General features: G+C 39.9%; 1 protein-coding gene across 10 annotated transcripts in view; it reads right to left on the reverse strand.

Moving 5' to 3' along the window:
* Nucleotides 1-16,378, reverse strand: part of LOC141797038 (unconventional myosin-IXAb-like) — a 167,577-nt gene that overhangs the window by 32,410 nt on the left and 118,789 nt on the right. For all 10 annotated transcript variants that reach the window (XM_074678429.1, XM_074678424.1, XM_074678423.1 and 7 more), the window contains 2 exons: nucleotides 14,654-14,770; nucleotides 10,335-10,469 (listed from right to left, as the gene is read on the reverse strand). In XM_074678429.1, the coding sequence (XP_074534530.1) occupies nucleotides 10,335-10,469; nucleotides 14,654-14,770 (252 nt within the window). The remainder of the gene's footprint in view (nucleotides 1-10,334; nucleotides 10,470-14,653; nucleotides 14,771-16,378) is intronic.

The following is a 16,378-nucleotide window of genomic DNA, read 5'->3' on the forward strand; positions in this document are numbered from 1 at the left end:
AAAGAAAAACTACACAAAGACTGAATAAATGAAGGTGATTGCTCATCATGCCAAGAATGCAGTCAGGAGAACTGTTCACAACACATCATCCAGTCCTGAAGAGTGATCAGAAAAGAAAGTGAGGGCATGCTGGTATGGACTAGCAGTGAGGTTCATCGCCCCACTAGTCTAGCCCTCAAGTGGGTCCCATTTCCCAAATGTCACTCCCAACTTTCACCCTGTTTCCTGCTTAATCAAGTCATGTCTCCCTTTAATAAAGGCAAAACAGCAGAAACAAATAGTTGAATGAAAAACAAAAACTAAGATTTGGGCAATGTATACATTCATGGGGCAGGACCATAGACTGTATATTGAGTGGAAAGTTTGGCTCCACCATTTATCATTGTACAATTTTGAAGCCAAAATACCCCCGTCACAGGCGCAGCCATTGTAGCAGTTGTGCAGCCATAGTCTGTGCAGTCATAGTCTGTGCAGTAGAGACAATGAGGGATTCTGGAAGAATCTGAGTGAAGCTGGGTGACAAAAATTATAACTTAGTTTTCCTTCGAGAGTCTAATCACTTCCTGACTCTACCTCCCGACATATTTTACAGGCCCCGAAAAAAATACATGAGAACGGCAGCTGTCAATCATTGTCAAACGTGATATCTTCACCACAACAATCGGACGTGACATTTCTACGAGGAGTATTCATTTTTTAAAGTTTGACCACAGCCCATCTGGAATGGCTGGAAAGCCAGATTTTTTAACCTATACTGCAGCCAGCCACCAGGGGGAGCAGTTTTTGTGGAGACCTCACTTCGAGCCGAGCAAGTGGACATCCATTTTTTTTACAGTCAAGGGCAGGACACACTACTTTGCGTAGTAGGGGAGACGTCCAGGTGTGAGCAAGCAGCAACCTCCGGTCTAAGAAAATAAGATGATACGGAAAAGCTAAAATCTTTAAGTACCAGAAGTCACATACACACCAAGCCAAAAAAAGGGGTTTTCAAAACAGAAATTAACCAATTTATAGCCTGGTTAAAAAAAAATCTCCTGCCTGAATCGCTAATTTTACTATCGGCACACACTGTACAGGGGGTGAATTTTTTTCTAACTTGGCAGTTTAGAGGATATGAAGATCCAGAGCTCGCCCAATCAGAGGCACAGCTCAGATCACATGACTGATGACGCCCTAAAGCAATAGCTCATTTGCTTCAAAATCTGTTTCAGAATCAGATGGGTGACGCATGGAGACTACATCCATTAATTATACAGTCTGTGGGTGTGAGGGATGAAGTCAGGGGAAAAACAAGGATGGTCTATGTGGAATGCCAAAGCCTGAGATGGGGAGAGCACATCTCCCCTCTCTGCCATGTAAATACATCGAGAGCCAAGGCAGGCAGAGCAGCAGAGAGGGAGCATTAGTGACAATATGTATGACACTGGTCAAATCAGACACAGCATGAAAATACAGGAGCTGGCGTTAAGCGCAGGTGATGTTCTGTTTGCCGAGCTTGATTTTGGGGCCTACCTGAACTACCACTGTGCTCATTTTTTTCAAAACATTGGAGACTTGACTAATACTTGATGCTGCTCTCAGAATTAATTCTGCATGTACACCCGCCTCACAATACAATTGAACACAAACAACCAGGCATTTAATTAACCAACATGTCAGTGAAAGGTTTAAAAGTTGAAGCTTCAGATGCATGTTTGTAAGTGCATCTGTGAATATTTAAAGGTTTGGAATGTTTAATGTCTCCACACTAGCACACCAGAGTCCTGTATCTTTAGAAAGAGACTTTTTAAACCATCATTATTGTTATAAAAGGAGAATGTAAAATATTATGACAACCACTTAAAGCACACGTCCTCCAATTAGTATAATGAGACAGCAGACGAGCATTCAGAGCAGCGCTGACAGATATTTTTACATATGTGGCACGTCTGTCCTCTCTTCTGTTTCCAGTCTGCTGAATCACTGACGAGGCATTCACAACATGTGGCATGTTTGGCTTTGTTCAAACGCTCACCGGATCCCGCTAAATCAAAATGTGATCGTAGGAAAATAAAAAAAGTTGCATGCGTGTGCCTTTGTTCAAATCTCATCAAGCTGAGCCCGGGCTGATGACTGACTCAGGCCATGCAGTGAACTCTGTTGTGTCTGCGAGCGGGTTCACGCACATGTGTGTTGACTCAGAGAGGCAATTAGACGCAGACACACGGATAAGGAGATAAAACCACACACATAAATACTCATCAGGCGTTTTATGACAAACACACACACATTCACACATGAGGAAAACAGCTCGGTGCTGCAGACACAGGACAACAAAGCTGTGAGTCAGTGTGAGGAAAGCACAGATAATGCTTCAGTTATGGTTCGAGGAAATGCCAGAGCGGACGAGTGGCTCTGAGCAGGGACATGTCAGCTGCAGAAACAGCTGTTTGAGGAGTGAGTTAGTCATTTTTGCTGCATTCAGCTAGTTCGAGTCTTATGTTTATTTGTGATCATCCACAACCACTACCATTCAAACAGTGTCAATCTGCAGAAACAGTGCTACACAGATCAGGGTATCAATGAGAGGTCACTATCAAGGTACAATGTGCACGGTGTACGGTGGCCAGTAGGTGCCAGCTGATTCGCGAAAGCGACAACACAAACGCTAATGCCACAGCACAACGGGAGTACAGCCACAACAGAAGAGGACAGTTATTCTAACGGACACAGAGAAGTTGTGAAAGTAAGTAAACAGTTGTTTTCTTTTTTAGCTTCAGCTATGATAAATATTACATATGCACCGATCGATTGGTGCCGATTTCCTTAATTTTGGGGGATCAGTGATCGGCCCATCCTTATATATGAACTGATTTTAAATACCTCCAGGAAGATCTGACAGCCAGCCTTTGTTGCTTCTGGCTCTGAGACATAAAACTCAGGTGACTTTAATGGTTGTTTAAGTTAAAACACAAAGATTTTATTGTTTCACAGGTATGTTCAATGATTTTGAATGAAATAAGATTGGAAAAAAATGAAAAATAAAAAATAAAAAAAATCAGTATTGGCGATTGGCCAGAAAGTTGTGATCGGTGCACCCCTAATAAATATAGCTTTTATGCAAACAACATGACATGACTGATTCATAGAGCTAAATATAGGTTAAAATATGACAGGGTAATGAAAAAAATATAAGTACTGTAAAGGATATCACAAGGTGACACCCTGACGAAGCTATATTTATGATAACTTACATTAAAAGAGAAAATCATTCACTGACTTTTACAACTTTTCTATGTCTGTTGGGATAATTGGCCTCTTTCAACCTCTGTTGTGGCCATACTTCTGTTGTGTTGTTGCTTTAGCATCCATGTTTTTGCTCCCACATTCGTGTTTGGCTTTTGTAAATCGTCGCAAACCCACCAGCCACTGAATATTAGCGAAATTTAGCAGAAATGCTCAATTTAGAAAATTACAATAAGCAAAACCCAAAAAGTCATATTTCTAGCAAAAATTGTCTTACTAGACTCCATAAAAGCCTCATTCACTGATAAGTCCAGAAAATGTCTTATTTAATTGTTTCAAAGACAAAAATAACAACTGAACTCCTTTATCTAAAAAAAATCTGCCTATGGGGCAAGAAAAAAAATCAAGCTTCTTGAAGTAAAAACATCTTTGTTTAAGAAACTAGACATACTTTTTTTTACTCTAGTGGCAGATAGTTTTACTCTCAGTAATTCAATACAAGTCTTGTTTTTCTCTTTTAATATCTCAAAATAAGACATTTTTTTGAATTTGCCATAAAAAACATGGCAGATATAAAGACAAATAATATAATTAGTTAAACATTGAGATGTTTTTAGTATTTTTTATAATATGTAACTGACAAAACCCTAGATATTTATCAAAAAAACTCTAAATTATCAGCCCAGGAGCCTCTTTTATCCTCCTCTGACTGTTATAAACACAGACACATGACAGAATCTGGGTCAAACAATAGATCCAGATATAAAAAGCTTAGACCAAAACAATCTGTGAGCAATAAAAGCTTTAACCCCGCACCCTGCTGTGCCTCAGAAAGCATCCAGTTCTGTAGTAGTCGATAAATTCACTCAGGACTTGTAGCTTTCTCTGCACCTATTAGCCCTCGCTGTGCCTGCTCTCTGTTGGATAACACAGTTTCCAACCAGCCCTGACTCTGTTAAGAGCAGTGTTTGGTTGCAGAGGTGAGCAAGGCTGTGAACATCCTCTGTATCTCTCAATTTCTTCTTGGACATCTCTGCCTCCCTCTGCGCCCGTTTTTTCCTGTTATGACAGCAGCGTGTTTTCACGGAGCGGACAGGAGGAGCAGCGGTGCAATCATGGGAGCTGGAGAAAGTTCTGGTGGTTTCATAAGCACAGAGAGAGGACTGACAGAGGGGTAAAGAAGATGTACTCGCTGTGCTGTCATCAAACACACTTTTTGTGGTCTAGATGGAAAAGGAGGCAGCTGTGGATCGGCATGACTCACAAGAAAGTGACGTCAAGGAAGAAACCGGACTCTGCTAATTGGAATAAGGGTGGAGGGTGAAAGTTAACAAGATGAGTGTGGTTTGAAAAAAAGAAGTGAGAGATAACATCTTTTCAAAATCCTGACCAGAGGGTTCATCAGGTGGAGCTGAACCTGGTTACATGATCTTCTTCTGCTGAGTTAGCGTATCTCATGAGCTGAACTCCATCATTTGTTTGCATAAGGTGGAGGCTGTCAGGTATTTTCTTACTTTGATACACACTCAGATAACAGAGTGAAAACATTGAACCTGACAGTCACACACACAGAAACCCTCACACACACACATACACACACTCAGATACACACACAGCCTCCTGTATCTCACTGAGGGTTGGAGTTGTCATGCTGGTGTGGTCCTGTTAGCTTTGGCTGCTGTATTCTGAAAGTAAACACACACTGTGGCTAAAAGCAGCTGATTGGTTGAAGGAGAGTAAAGCCCAGAGGGGAAGTAAGGAGAAAAGAAAACCATTACAAATGAGTCAAATGTGTTTCAAAGTGAAAAGAGGAGGTACAAATATTCAGCTGCTACAGATTTTTAAAGAATTTTTAACCCTTAAATGTTTTCTTGACTTAGATAGTTGTAGTTATAGTTTGTATTGAAATGTTATTACGTAAGAATGACGAGTAGCCTGTAAAGTAATCATTGAGACTTCTGTGATGTCCAAAATACAGTGTGAGGCCATAATATAAGTGATAAGTTAACGGGTATGTTCTCTAATAAATGCCGTATGGATTGTATTTTGTGGTAAATAAAGACATTTGAGCAAGCTAAATTCATATATTAAGACAATTTAAATCACTGCTTTCTCACCCAAACCCACTGTCAGGAAAATACTTCAATCAAAAATGACTGGAGGATGGTGTAATGCGGTGGCCCAGGTTCATATCCAACCTCTGGCCCCTTTCCCAAATGTTATCCTCACCCTGTGTCCTATTGTATCCACTATCCTATTATTTCTTAATAAAAAGAATTCAAGCCTAAAAATAACAAAAAAATCCAAAACAACAAATTTACATAAATGTTGCTGGTTTAAATGTTTTTATTGTGTCTCTGTTATAACAAAAAAACAAAAACAAAAACCGAATGAATACTCAATTATCACAATTCCAGACTCAGTAGAGGATCTCATTATCTATGCACTGGCCCTAGTGGTCTATAAATAAATGCAGAGGCGGAAAAACACCAAAACAACATGGCGAGCTCTCCAGAAGAACGAGCATCAGCACACGACACATTTGATTCAAAATAAACAGGAGACACTGTTACAGCAGCATGTTTCTGAGTTGTGCTTTAAAATTTGTGTTTTTCTTTTTTTCTTGCCTTTTTTGTGAAACTATCCCTCCCTTGTAAGAGCAGTCCAAAGTAAAGTTGTTAGCATATTAGCACATGTCCGTAGCCTGATTTTGTTATAAATGAAAACCAACCACTGTTGCCTTTGGATCTCCAACAGAGTGGTTGGTGTTTACGGCCTTTTTAGACATCTTCACCCCGCAACACTGACTCAAAACAACAGCAGCATTGAGGTCAAAATTGTGTTTTGTTTTGTTTTTTTAGATTGGTGTTCTCCATTAACTTCTTAAGACCCAGCATCCACATATGTGGACATAACATTTCTGCCTCTCAGACCCATGATACTTTGACCTATTAGCCACATTTAGGGACACTGCCCACTTCACCTTTTGGTGAAATCACAACACAACACCCATTTTAGTGAAAAAAAACTCCAATATATTTAAGTACAAACACTGCTAACAAACAACAATAATTAAACTTCCCATACAAAGACCAAGTTTAGTTGTTATACGTATTAGGTCTTACTTATCCTAAATAGCAAGGTGAATAAAAATTGGACACCAGAAAAAAGCTTGGGTCTTAAGAGGTTAAAGATAGTTTTAAAAACAAAGCTTGTATTCTGGTTTTTTATTCAGTAAAAAAAAAAGCGTTAAAGTACTGATCATATCTGAGGTTTTTTTTATATAAATCAGCTCATAAATCAGAAAGAATACAGGGAACTTCAGCATTAAGATGAGGTGAAGTGTATGAGGTTACATAAGCCAAAAGAGAAAAACATGATTGGCAGCAGTTTAAGGCTACACACATCATAACAAACGAGGCGTGGGGATGTTTCATGACGTCAAACTGCGGCTAAGGGGACCTGCGGCGTGAACTCCCCAGCCTTTCTCAAACAAACAAATCAGAAGAGATCATGCAGACTCTCGATCAGGAAGCCTTTACCAGGCTGCCAGAGAGGGGCCTCAGAGCTCAGCACCCTCACCACTAACTGTTGTCCTGTCAAATAAACCAAGGAGAGGCGCTGAGCCAAGAGTTCAGAGGACCCCGGTGATTAAAGGATAATAAACCTGAACTCTGCAGAAACAATATTAGACACCATCCTGTGAGGGCGAGCATCTCAGCAGCACTTTGACACTTATTAGTCCAAGAGAACACAAGAACAAACCGTCAAGTGTGAGACAAAATCAAAACAGAGATAACCATCTAGGAGCACCTGCAGACTGACAACGACTGAAAACACAAACATCATTAAAGATGTTTTGGTGATTTAAAAAAAAGCATCACTCTAGTTTCTCCAGGACAAATTTAAACTGCACTGAAAGATTTTTTCAGCCTGTCTGTTCCAGCAGTTATTTTAGCTATGTCCTCATAGTTTCGGCAGAAGACAGTCTACATAAATATGAAAGCCCTGCAGCTTTAACCTCAAATTTTCAGTGACAGTAACACAACTGGTTTGTTAAAACTTGTTACATCCTGCTGTGTGTGATCGTGAGTGTGTGTGTGTGTATGTGTGTGCCTGAGGGCTAACTGTCAGAAACAGATAACAGAGCCATTAGTGCATCGGCCCTGTGTGATCCTCATCCAAGCTGAAGGGACATTATTGCTCCCATTTACTGAAACACTGCTCTTTTTTTCCACTCTGATTCCGTTCTCGTTTGGCCGTCAGCGATGGACCCGCCTGCTAAAACGCCACGCCCAATCAGAGCTCAGTTTGAGAGAGAGAAGAACTGACAGCTGCAGTGACAGACTCCGTGTAACTAAACCTCATTATCTTACAAAGACTCTCCCTCTTTTTTCTCACACACTGCTCTCTGGCTTTCCGTGGAAATCATTTGGAATACAAATAAAACTGACTGAATAATGAGTGGTTTGGCAGTTGCTCTCTGAATAAATGGGTCTAATGAATGCATAATAAAGCCGGTTAGGGATCAGTGGTTCAGGAGTAGCTCGTTTCAATGAAAGACAAAGGTGTAGGAGTTGATTTAGAGAGTGAAAATAGCTGTGAACTAGTAAGAGGAATGAAAATAAGCAAAAAAAAACAAACACAAAAGGCTAAAAGTGTTGCTGCATTCAGAGGCTATTAGCAGCCAGCTAGCAGCTTGAGCAGCTGAGTGACTCCTGCACTCTGACCCAGCCTGTCAGCTTCTCCTGGTCATTCAGCACTTTTCCTCTGACCTTCTGCTTAATGGACGAGCGTTCTAGCTTAAGTTAGCTGCTTGTCCTGTAATGTCAGCAGGGATATGGCTGTCTAGCATGACACCATCAAATTGTACTGGCTAAATTCACAAGGTGGAGATCTGAATTCTGGCCTTGGCCAAAACCCAGACAATTTGATTCAGCTTGCACTAAGACAAACAGCTCTGTGATCACCTAATCTGATAATCTGAGCATCCTAATAGACAAGAAATATGTTGTCTGACCTCAGCGAGAGCTAAACTAACATCCCTCTGCTCTGTTTGAGACTACTTTTATTGAATTAAGGTCTACTGACCTGACATTTAGACCTTATCCTAACAAAGGTTATCTTCTGTCTCCATCTTTTGCTAAGAAAGGATGGAGAGCTTGAAATTTTAAAGACTCAGTTTGATGTTAAAGAGGCTGTAAGGACTCTTCAAAAAAGCTAGTGTTTTTCCAGGACAAAAACTGTATTTCCCAAGATCATTAGCAACCACGGTTGTGAGGAGGTGACTCTTGTCAAGGCGTTTGTTTTTATTTATTTATTCATTTTTAAGCAAATAATACTTTACTTTGTTAAAGATGACTTTTTACAGGATTCAAAGCTTCTAGGTAATGCAATTATTTGTAGTTATGCACCACTGTTGTTTGAAACATGACAACAAAAAACTTTGCAAACTCTACCATAGTTTAGTAACAGGCTTTATTTAAGGCAACTCACAGCCCAGAGCTCTGAGACGTGACCTGGTTATGTCTGACCAGAGATAATCTACCAACTCACCTCACCAAGCAGAGCAAACATGGCCCCTCTCTGCATTTTACCGATAGACTCTCAAGTTTGAACAAACCACAGCAGAATAACTGCTGACTGTGGACTGGAATGAACATTATCACAACAGGTTTAGCCTGTGTGTTAGCTTGTGCTCCATCACTCTCCTGTTTAGCTTCCACCTGCTCTGACGTCTTTATTCTTCAGTCAGTTCAGCTCTAGTGTCTGACATTACTACAAAATTAATCCAAGAAATGGTTTTCAGCAGGGGAATGCACATCTCTCTTCTCAGCACTAAACTTTGTCGATCAGCATGGTGTTGTCATAGGGACTTCGATGTGCTGTCCCGACCTGATCAGGAAGCTAAGAAATAGCATTTAGAAATAATCTACATGGTGCTGATAATTTCATTTTAAAATGTGGATTATGATCAGGCATATATCCAGAAGGGAGACTTTTTCTAGATCATTCAGAAGTCTTCACAGTCCCTTTAACATCCAAAACAAAATGTATAGTTTTTGTAAACCAGGAGAAAATGAAAAGGATATCACATTAAAAACCTGTAATGTTAACGGTGAATGAGCTATTCAAACAAAATTATTTTGGGTAGTGTTTGATCACAATTAAAAATTAGAATAAAATATCAACAATGATGAAAGAAAAAAATCCAAGTCAATTGTAATACTGTACAAGCAAAAAGATATATTAAATTATAAGGCCTAACATATAATGAACTGTTCACTGATTGGTCACTACTTTTCTTTTTGTGTAGAGTTGTGAGGATCAACCATAAAACACAACAAGCGCAAAAGTTCTCTTCTTTTTAGGAAATCATTATGATTTGCAAGGTGTTTGTAAGTTTATTGGCCAAAAAGAAACTAAAGTATCAAAAGAAGATGTGTTTCTGTTGTCGGGGTTATTCATTGAATGATGCTGGTACAAACTTGAAAACTTGTGATTAACTTCTAGTTTTCAAAAGAAATGTTCACAAAGCTGTTGAAGAAGCTTGTAAATGTTAAATCTGCTCCTGTCTGTTCAGTCATCACTTCGAATGTGACTGTGGACTTGTTTAAAGTGTACAGGGAAACATGTTATTTGTACGCTTACTGAATAAAATTTTATTTCTACTGCTAAACTGCTACAAACTGGATGAACAACATAAAAAATCTTCAAAAATCAAAGGCGAAGTTACAAGAACCGTATCATTTCATTTCCTCAGTTTGTTAGAAACCTGCAGCAGAGCTCTCCACTGAACAGGAAGTCATCTATTTTTCATCAAGTTTGACGTCTGAAGGAAAACTGCAGAGTCAAACTGAGCTGCCTATTCTTCCCGTCGTCTGTGGATTCATTCAAAAGCAGACAGGACTTTGTAACAACCACAATGAAGTGACGTCAGTGTGTGAACCAAGACCCACAGCAGCAGATGATGTCTGAATGCTGGGCGTTGTCAACATCATCACAATGGTAGTAAAGCACAACAAGCAGGAATGTTCATTCAGCTGCAGCACAACAGCCCTTGTTTGAATGATAATAAAAAGGTTGGAGTGATAATCATGAGACTGTACCTGTTCGAGTTTGAAGATGTGTTGGTTGAAGTAGTGCTGAAGCCGCTCGTTGGCGAAGTTGATGCAGAACTGCTCGAAGCTGTTGTTCTCGTAATCTTCAAATCCAAAGATGTCCAGGACTCCAATGGACAGAATCTAGACCACAAAAAAATCTTTCTTAACATTTTCATTTGACAAATGTATTATTTTGTTCTTCAGCCTTGTTGTCCCTACACTGTAACCCCACAAAAGTTGAGTTAACTTGTAGACCGGTTACCTAGAAAAAAAAAAAAGAATAAGTAATGAAATGAAACTTAAGTTAATTTAACTCAACATCTTAAGTAGTTACAATTATTATTAAAAATCATTCTACTAAATGTCTTTAGTCAAATAAACCTGATGCTTATTTGCATATCACTGTAAACCATAATAAATTGACCTTACTTAAAACTGAAAGATGTGATATCAATAAATTTGCCTTATTAATTAAGCAAATGTAATAATAAAAAGTTGAAGCAGATCTGAACAACTAAATTAAATAACATTGTAAAGTATAGCTGGGTCTCATATCCACAGCGTTCCCTCCTCACTCATGGTTTCAAACTCCATCACAACAAAAATCAGCTCTAATTCCATAACTTTCGAAACCGTGAGTGAGGAGGGACGGCAGTAGATGAGACCCTGCTGTACATTATAATATGGTTCTTCAGGGGGCACAGGTTGTCTGAGCTCTCTGGCACTGACTGGTGTTCTGTGCTCCATGGCACGGGGTCTTGTACCTAATGACTTTTGCAGTGTGCCTAATGGATAATATATTAATAAATGACATTTTTGACTAGAGTATGATGCTATTTAGGCCAATTTTGAAAATATAAAAGATATGTTTATTTATTTATGTCGCAGACAGCCTGTCCACACCATGCAGAGCATAGACAACTGGTCCATGCTGTGACGTACAGACAAACAGTCCATGCAATGTGGAGCACAGACAACCTGTGCCACTGCTGCACGTCTAGAAGTACAGCAGGGTCTCATATGGACTGCATCCCCTCCCCACTCACGGTTACAAAACGCAGTCTCAGAAACTAATGATTTTAAGTTGGGCTTACTTAGAGAGTAAACAAAGTTAAATCTGCTCAGAAATCATCAGTTTAAACACTGAAAACTCAAACATTTGAGTAAATTGAACTTAATAAGAACATAAGAATACATTAAGTGACATTAGCTTGTCATGAACATCTGGTATGTTTGTTTTTTGTGCAGTGAAAATGCACTGTTAACCACAAAGATAGCTGCAAACTTGATGCATCAGCTTATCTTCAAATCTTTCCTCCATTGTTGTCCTTCTCTGAGCTGCCTGTTACATCCTCTCTGCCTCGACACCACCCATAACGTTCACGCATACTGCACCTGTCTTAAATTTTTCAGGACCAAACTAACACAGAGGACACAGCACACATAGTTAAAACAAAGTATTTTTCTGGCACGAGATGATACAGAGGACAATCTGAGACATCTAAGGCTATAGATTCTACGTATGAGGTCATTTTGAAAAAAAAAAAAGGATTATCGTAAATTCTCTGCCAGCACAGTAAACATCACTAAAGAAATAATGATTGTTTATCGTCTATGTTTCCAGATTCGTTGATTGCATTTCCTTTTATATCCTCATCTCTCCGTCTTCGGCGCCCCGCCGTCCTGTGGGTGTCGAGCAAAATTCATATCATCATAAATCTTTAATCTGCACCATCTGAAGGAGGCGTGTCCTCAGCGAGGGCCTTTAATTATGAAATGGCCTGTAAAAGCTGTTTCCAGTTTAATTTAATCTGGTACAGGCGTGTTTTATTCCTCTCTGAAGGCCGGTTTTTATTTTAGCTTTATCTGGCAGGAAAACATACAAAAGCATGTTGCTTATATCATCTGTTATCTGCACAGAAGAACAATGACCTTGACTGAAAGTGCAACCTCATCGACCCCCTGAGGGTACCAAGGGAGCACTGACACACACATACAGATGATGTCAGTGCCAAGGGAGGCACACACACATGCACAAAACCACACAGATACACACTCACTGCGCTGCAATGGGACAACAGAGGGCCACAGGGGGTAAACTGAGCTGAGGGGAACTTGATGCCATCTGCCCAATGTTCTTGGCACACACACCCTTACATACACATAGACACACAGGGACAGACAGACAGACAGACACAAACACACACACAGAATGATCTGTTTGCTAATCCTTCAGTTGCCCCCAAAGGGTATGACTTGCCAGCTGCCACTCCAGCACACACATTTATAGACACAAAAATACACATACTGGACATGAAACACACACATGCACAAAAAGATACACGCAAACACAGTGGAATGTGAATTTTCCCTATCATATCACTCCTTTCCTCTGGGGATGGATGGAGCTAGAGAAATAACATGATATTAAAACAGTCAGACGGACTGGCTGATGTGATTGAAAGACAGACAGCAGCAGGACAGGAGGCATGAGTCAGACGAATAAGGAGGCACAGAAAGAACAAAGGCCATTTAGGAATAAGATGAAGGGGTTGTTGGTGCAGTTTGACTGTTGAATTAGAGGAGATTTTTACTAGTAAATTAAACTAGTAACGCTGTAAGGTGGGTAATAATTATACGCAGCTATTTTCACATTTCATCACTGCCTGTTGATACTGTGGCAAAAACAAATGGAGTCCAATCAGAGAGTAGCCTGATGAGCTAATGAACCTCGATCATCTCTGAGCAGAAAATTGGCATAAAATTCTGCAATCCAGGAAATGGCAGCAGAGCTGGTGAGAGCATCTCTGAGTTGATAAAAGGTATTAAAAGGAAACTTAAGGGTTGCAGCAGTTGCATGCCCCGTTGTGGCTGCCTGTTGTGGCACCTCTCTCTTCTTTGTCTGTTTCTAATGATTTTTTCATCTTTTTGTCGTCATCTCTGCATTTGGAGTGGACCATTACTTTGCATGGCTCATTTATTGGTCACGGACACCAAGCTGGTTTTGTCTTCAGTGATATTTTTACTATTTTTACTCCTGTGTTTGTCTTGAGATCCTACATGTAACCATGGCTGCATTGTTTACATGGGAAATCAGCTGTTAGCATTCTGTAGCATGTCAATGCTAACTGGTGCAGGGCCTGATGTTTCCCCACAAGGCAAGGAGAAGGAGGTGAGGATGACGGTACTGTCTGCTGGTGCAGCATACAGGGTACAAGAGACAGAGACTGAACAGACTGCTGAAGAAGCTCAGTCCTGGACCCTGTGGAGGTGGAGGCTGGCTGACTGGAGAATGATGGACAAGCTGTCATCATCTATTTTGTTATGGGCCTTTTTGCACTTTCTATACACTTTCTTATGTTTATTTTTTGATTGCTGCTGTGACTTCTGAATTCCCCCTTGAGAATAAATAAATTCTACTCTATTCTATTCTACTCTATTCTATTCCATTCTATTCTATTTTGAATAGGTTTTGTTTAACTCACCGTCCCCAAAGATAGAAGGATGTATTTTAGAGATATGTAGTTGTCCCTGAGACTCCATGTTTTCCTATGATAATCCATTTGCTTGTATGACATCCAGAAAAAATTCAGTAAGTATCCAGACCATGTCTTTTAAAAAACAAAAGTAATCTGTAGTGATTTGTTGCTAAATTTAAGTAAAATATGGTTATTCCTGTTAGCTGGGGGCGCTAATAGGAAGGTTTCTTCTTTATTTTGTTTAATCAACCAGTTGGTGTCTGTTTTTGGACCTGCTGACCCCAAACAACTTCTGCGATATGTATCCCCACTCTGAAACCCATATCATTATCTTGTAATGGTCCAACAGCTCTCCTAGTGGTCAAAATAAATTACTGCAACTCTGTTTTTTGGTATTGTACGCCCATTTATTGCATTTGTACTATCAGTCATGAACCTTATCTCACATCCCTTTGGTCAGAGTATTCTGAGTCCCCCTGGAAAAGAGAGGTGTGTGCTGAGGTGTTGGCTCCACTGCTGTAAGGTTATACATGCCTTTCAACAATAATAGACCTGGTGTTGCAAAATAGGAGAGAAATGCCTTAAAACTTCAAAACTTTACGTATAAGGGTGTGTCTTCTGCCAACAAAGAGAGCTGAGTGAGGCAGAGGTAAAACTTTTCCAGCAACAGTCCAGTTCACCTTGTCTGACATATCTTCAATAGAAATGTTCAGTTTTAAGTGTGTGTGTGTGTGTGTGTGTGTGTGTGTGTGTGTGTGTGTGTGTGTGTGTGTGTGTGTGTGTGTGTGTGTGTGTGTGTGTGTGTGTGTGTGTGTGTGTGTGTGTGTGTGTGTGCTGTGACCTCACCTTTGAATCATCCTCCAGGTCCTTGTTGTTTAATAGTGCATGGTTGGTCCTGAACACAATCCAGTCAAACAGAGCGCTGTACAGTGACTTGGCCATTGAGTCCCTCACCGTCCCCGCCTACACACACACACACACACACACACACACACACACAGAAAACAGAGAACACGTCAGTTTCTTCTCGATCAGAAACATCTGGGTTTGTTAATCCAGACCAGGAGTCCACTTAATGTGTTTTATCACTCTCACTCTCGGTTTTTCTGGGGGAACTCTGCTCTGCTGCACAGGCATTTTTATTTGACAGTGGTAGTGTTGCTGCGGTGGCCCACAAGTGTTAAATTAGGAGAGCACTTATGCAACCAGCTAGGCCCTCCAAACCTTTGTGAAGTCATTCATTTTGTTTTTCTTGTATCATGTGAGTGAAATATATCAGAAACATGCCAACAGCATGGTCCGGCCTGCTTAGATCACAGAGACAAGATGAACACGGTGTTAGTGTTCCCTCTGTCTTCTCTGTAACTGGATCAGTGTCTTATTAAATGAGCGTAGTGAGCAGAGAAAGGGGTCTAATGAACTAAAGCGCGGGGAGCTGCTGAGTCATCTGACGGCTCTGACAGAGAGAACAAAAAGATCATGAAACCATCCCGAAAACAGAGCTGGAGAATGTGGTAAATGATCAGGCTGTTCTCTCTGTCATAACAGAAACAACTTTAGTGATAATACATGTTTGAGCGACGGGCCTTTGTTTTAGAGGGGGGCTGCTTGAGGAATTTGTCAATATAACTTATACGGAGGACTGTTCTGCTCTGGCCCTGAATTTTGCTTTGTGCTTAGCATTTGTTACATCTCCTAAACTTGGATGCAGCGTTGATGATGGGCAAAACCAGTGTCTTTCAACTTGCAGAGCCGGTTCACATGTCAACATGATAAATAATTGTTGCTGGTTATTTCTTTTTTAAATTGTTTATTCCAACTATTGTGTGGGCCCATTCAAACAATCAGACAGTGCTGAATGCAGTCCCAGCGGAAATAATGGGAAACGAAAGAAAAAGTCATTGTTAAACAAAAGATTATTCTACAGTGTATCTGAAGCCAATCACCAGTATGAACATTAAATAGATACCCTACAATTTCTAAGATGGGAATTCCCCTTTTTTTGATTTACTGCTTGGACTTTTCTCACAAAGATAAAGTGGAGACATGAAGAAGAAGCCATAAAAACTCAAATTTAAACAATTAATGTAAGTTTTATCAGATCAAATTAGAATAGATTGGACAGAATTTGTTTCCAAAGAGAAATCTGTCTTCGGTAATGGTACAACAACACATAGATAAATGCAATTTGATTTAGAGGCACAGCGTGTAGTTTTTTTTGGCAGCATTTATCACAACAGAAAAATGGCAGATACGAATATAAAATTTAAAAAGTGTTGAAATTAGTTATTAACCACCTGAATATAAAAGTATTTTGTTCTTGTTAACTTATATTGAGCCTTTTGAATCTAAATAGGAGCAGGCCGACTTTCTCAAGGCTGTTAACTTGCACTGGCATGTTTCTACTGCAGCACACAGGTGACAAACTAAAGACATGTTTCACGTTTAGATAGTGGTTAAAACAAGACGAAGACGAGATGTTGTTTGGCACAAAAAAATTCTGAAATAAGTTTTTGGTAATAGAAACTGGGTAGGGTAAAAAATCAAAAATTGTTGTATCAGGATTTTTTG

This window comes from Halichoeres trimaculatus, unplaced genomic scaffold (assembly GCF_033239565.1).
Source record: "Halichoeres trimaculatus isolate MK-OKI-2021-1 unplaced genomic scaffold, fHalTri1.1 fHalTri1_scaffold_10, whole genome shotgun sequence".
NCBI lineage: Eukaryota > Metazoa > Chordata > Actinopteri > Labriformes > Labridae > Halichoeres > Halichoeres trimaculatus.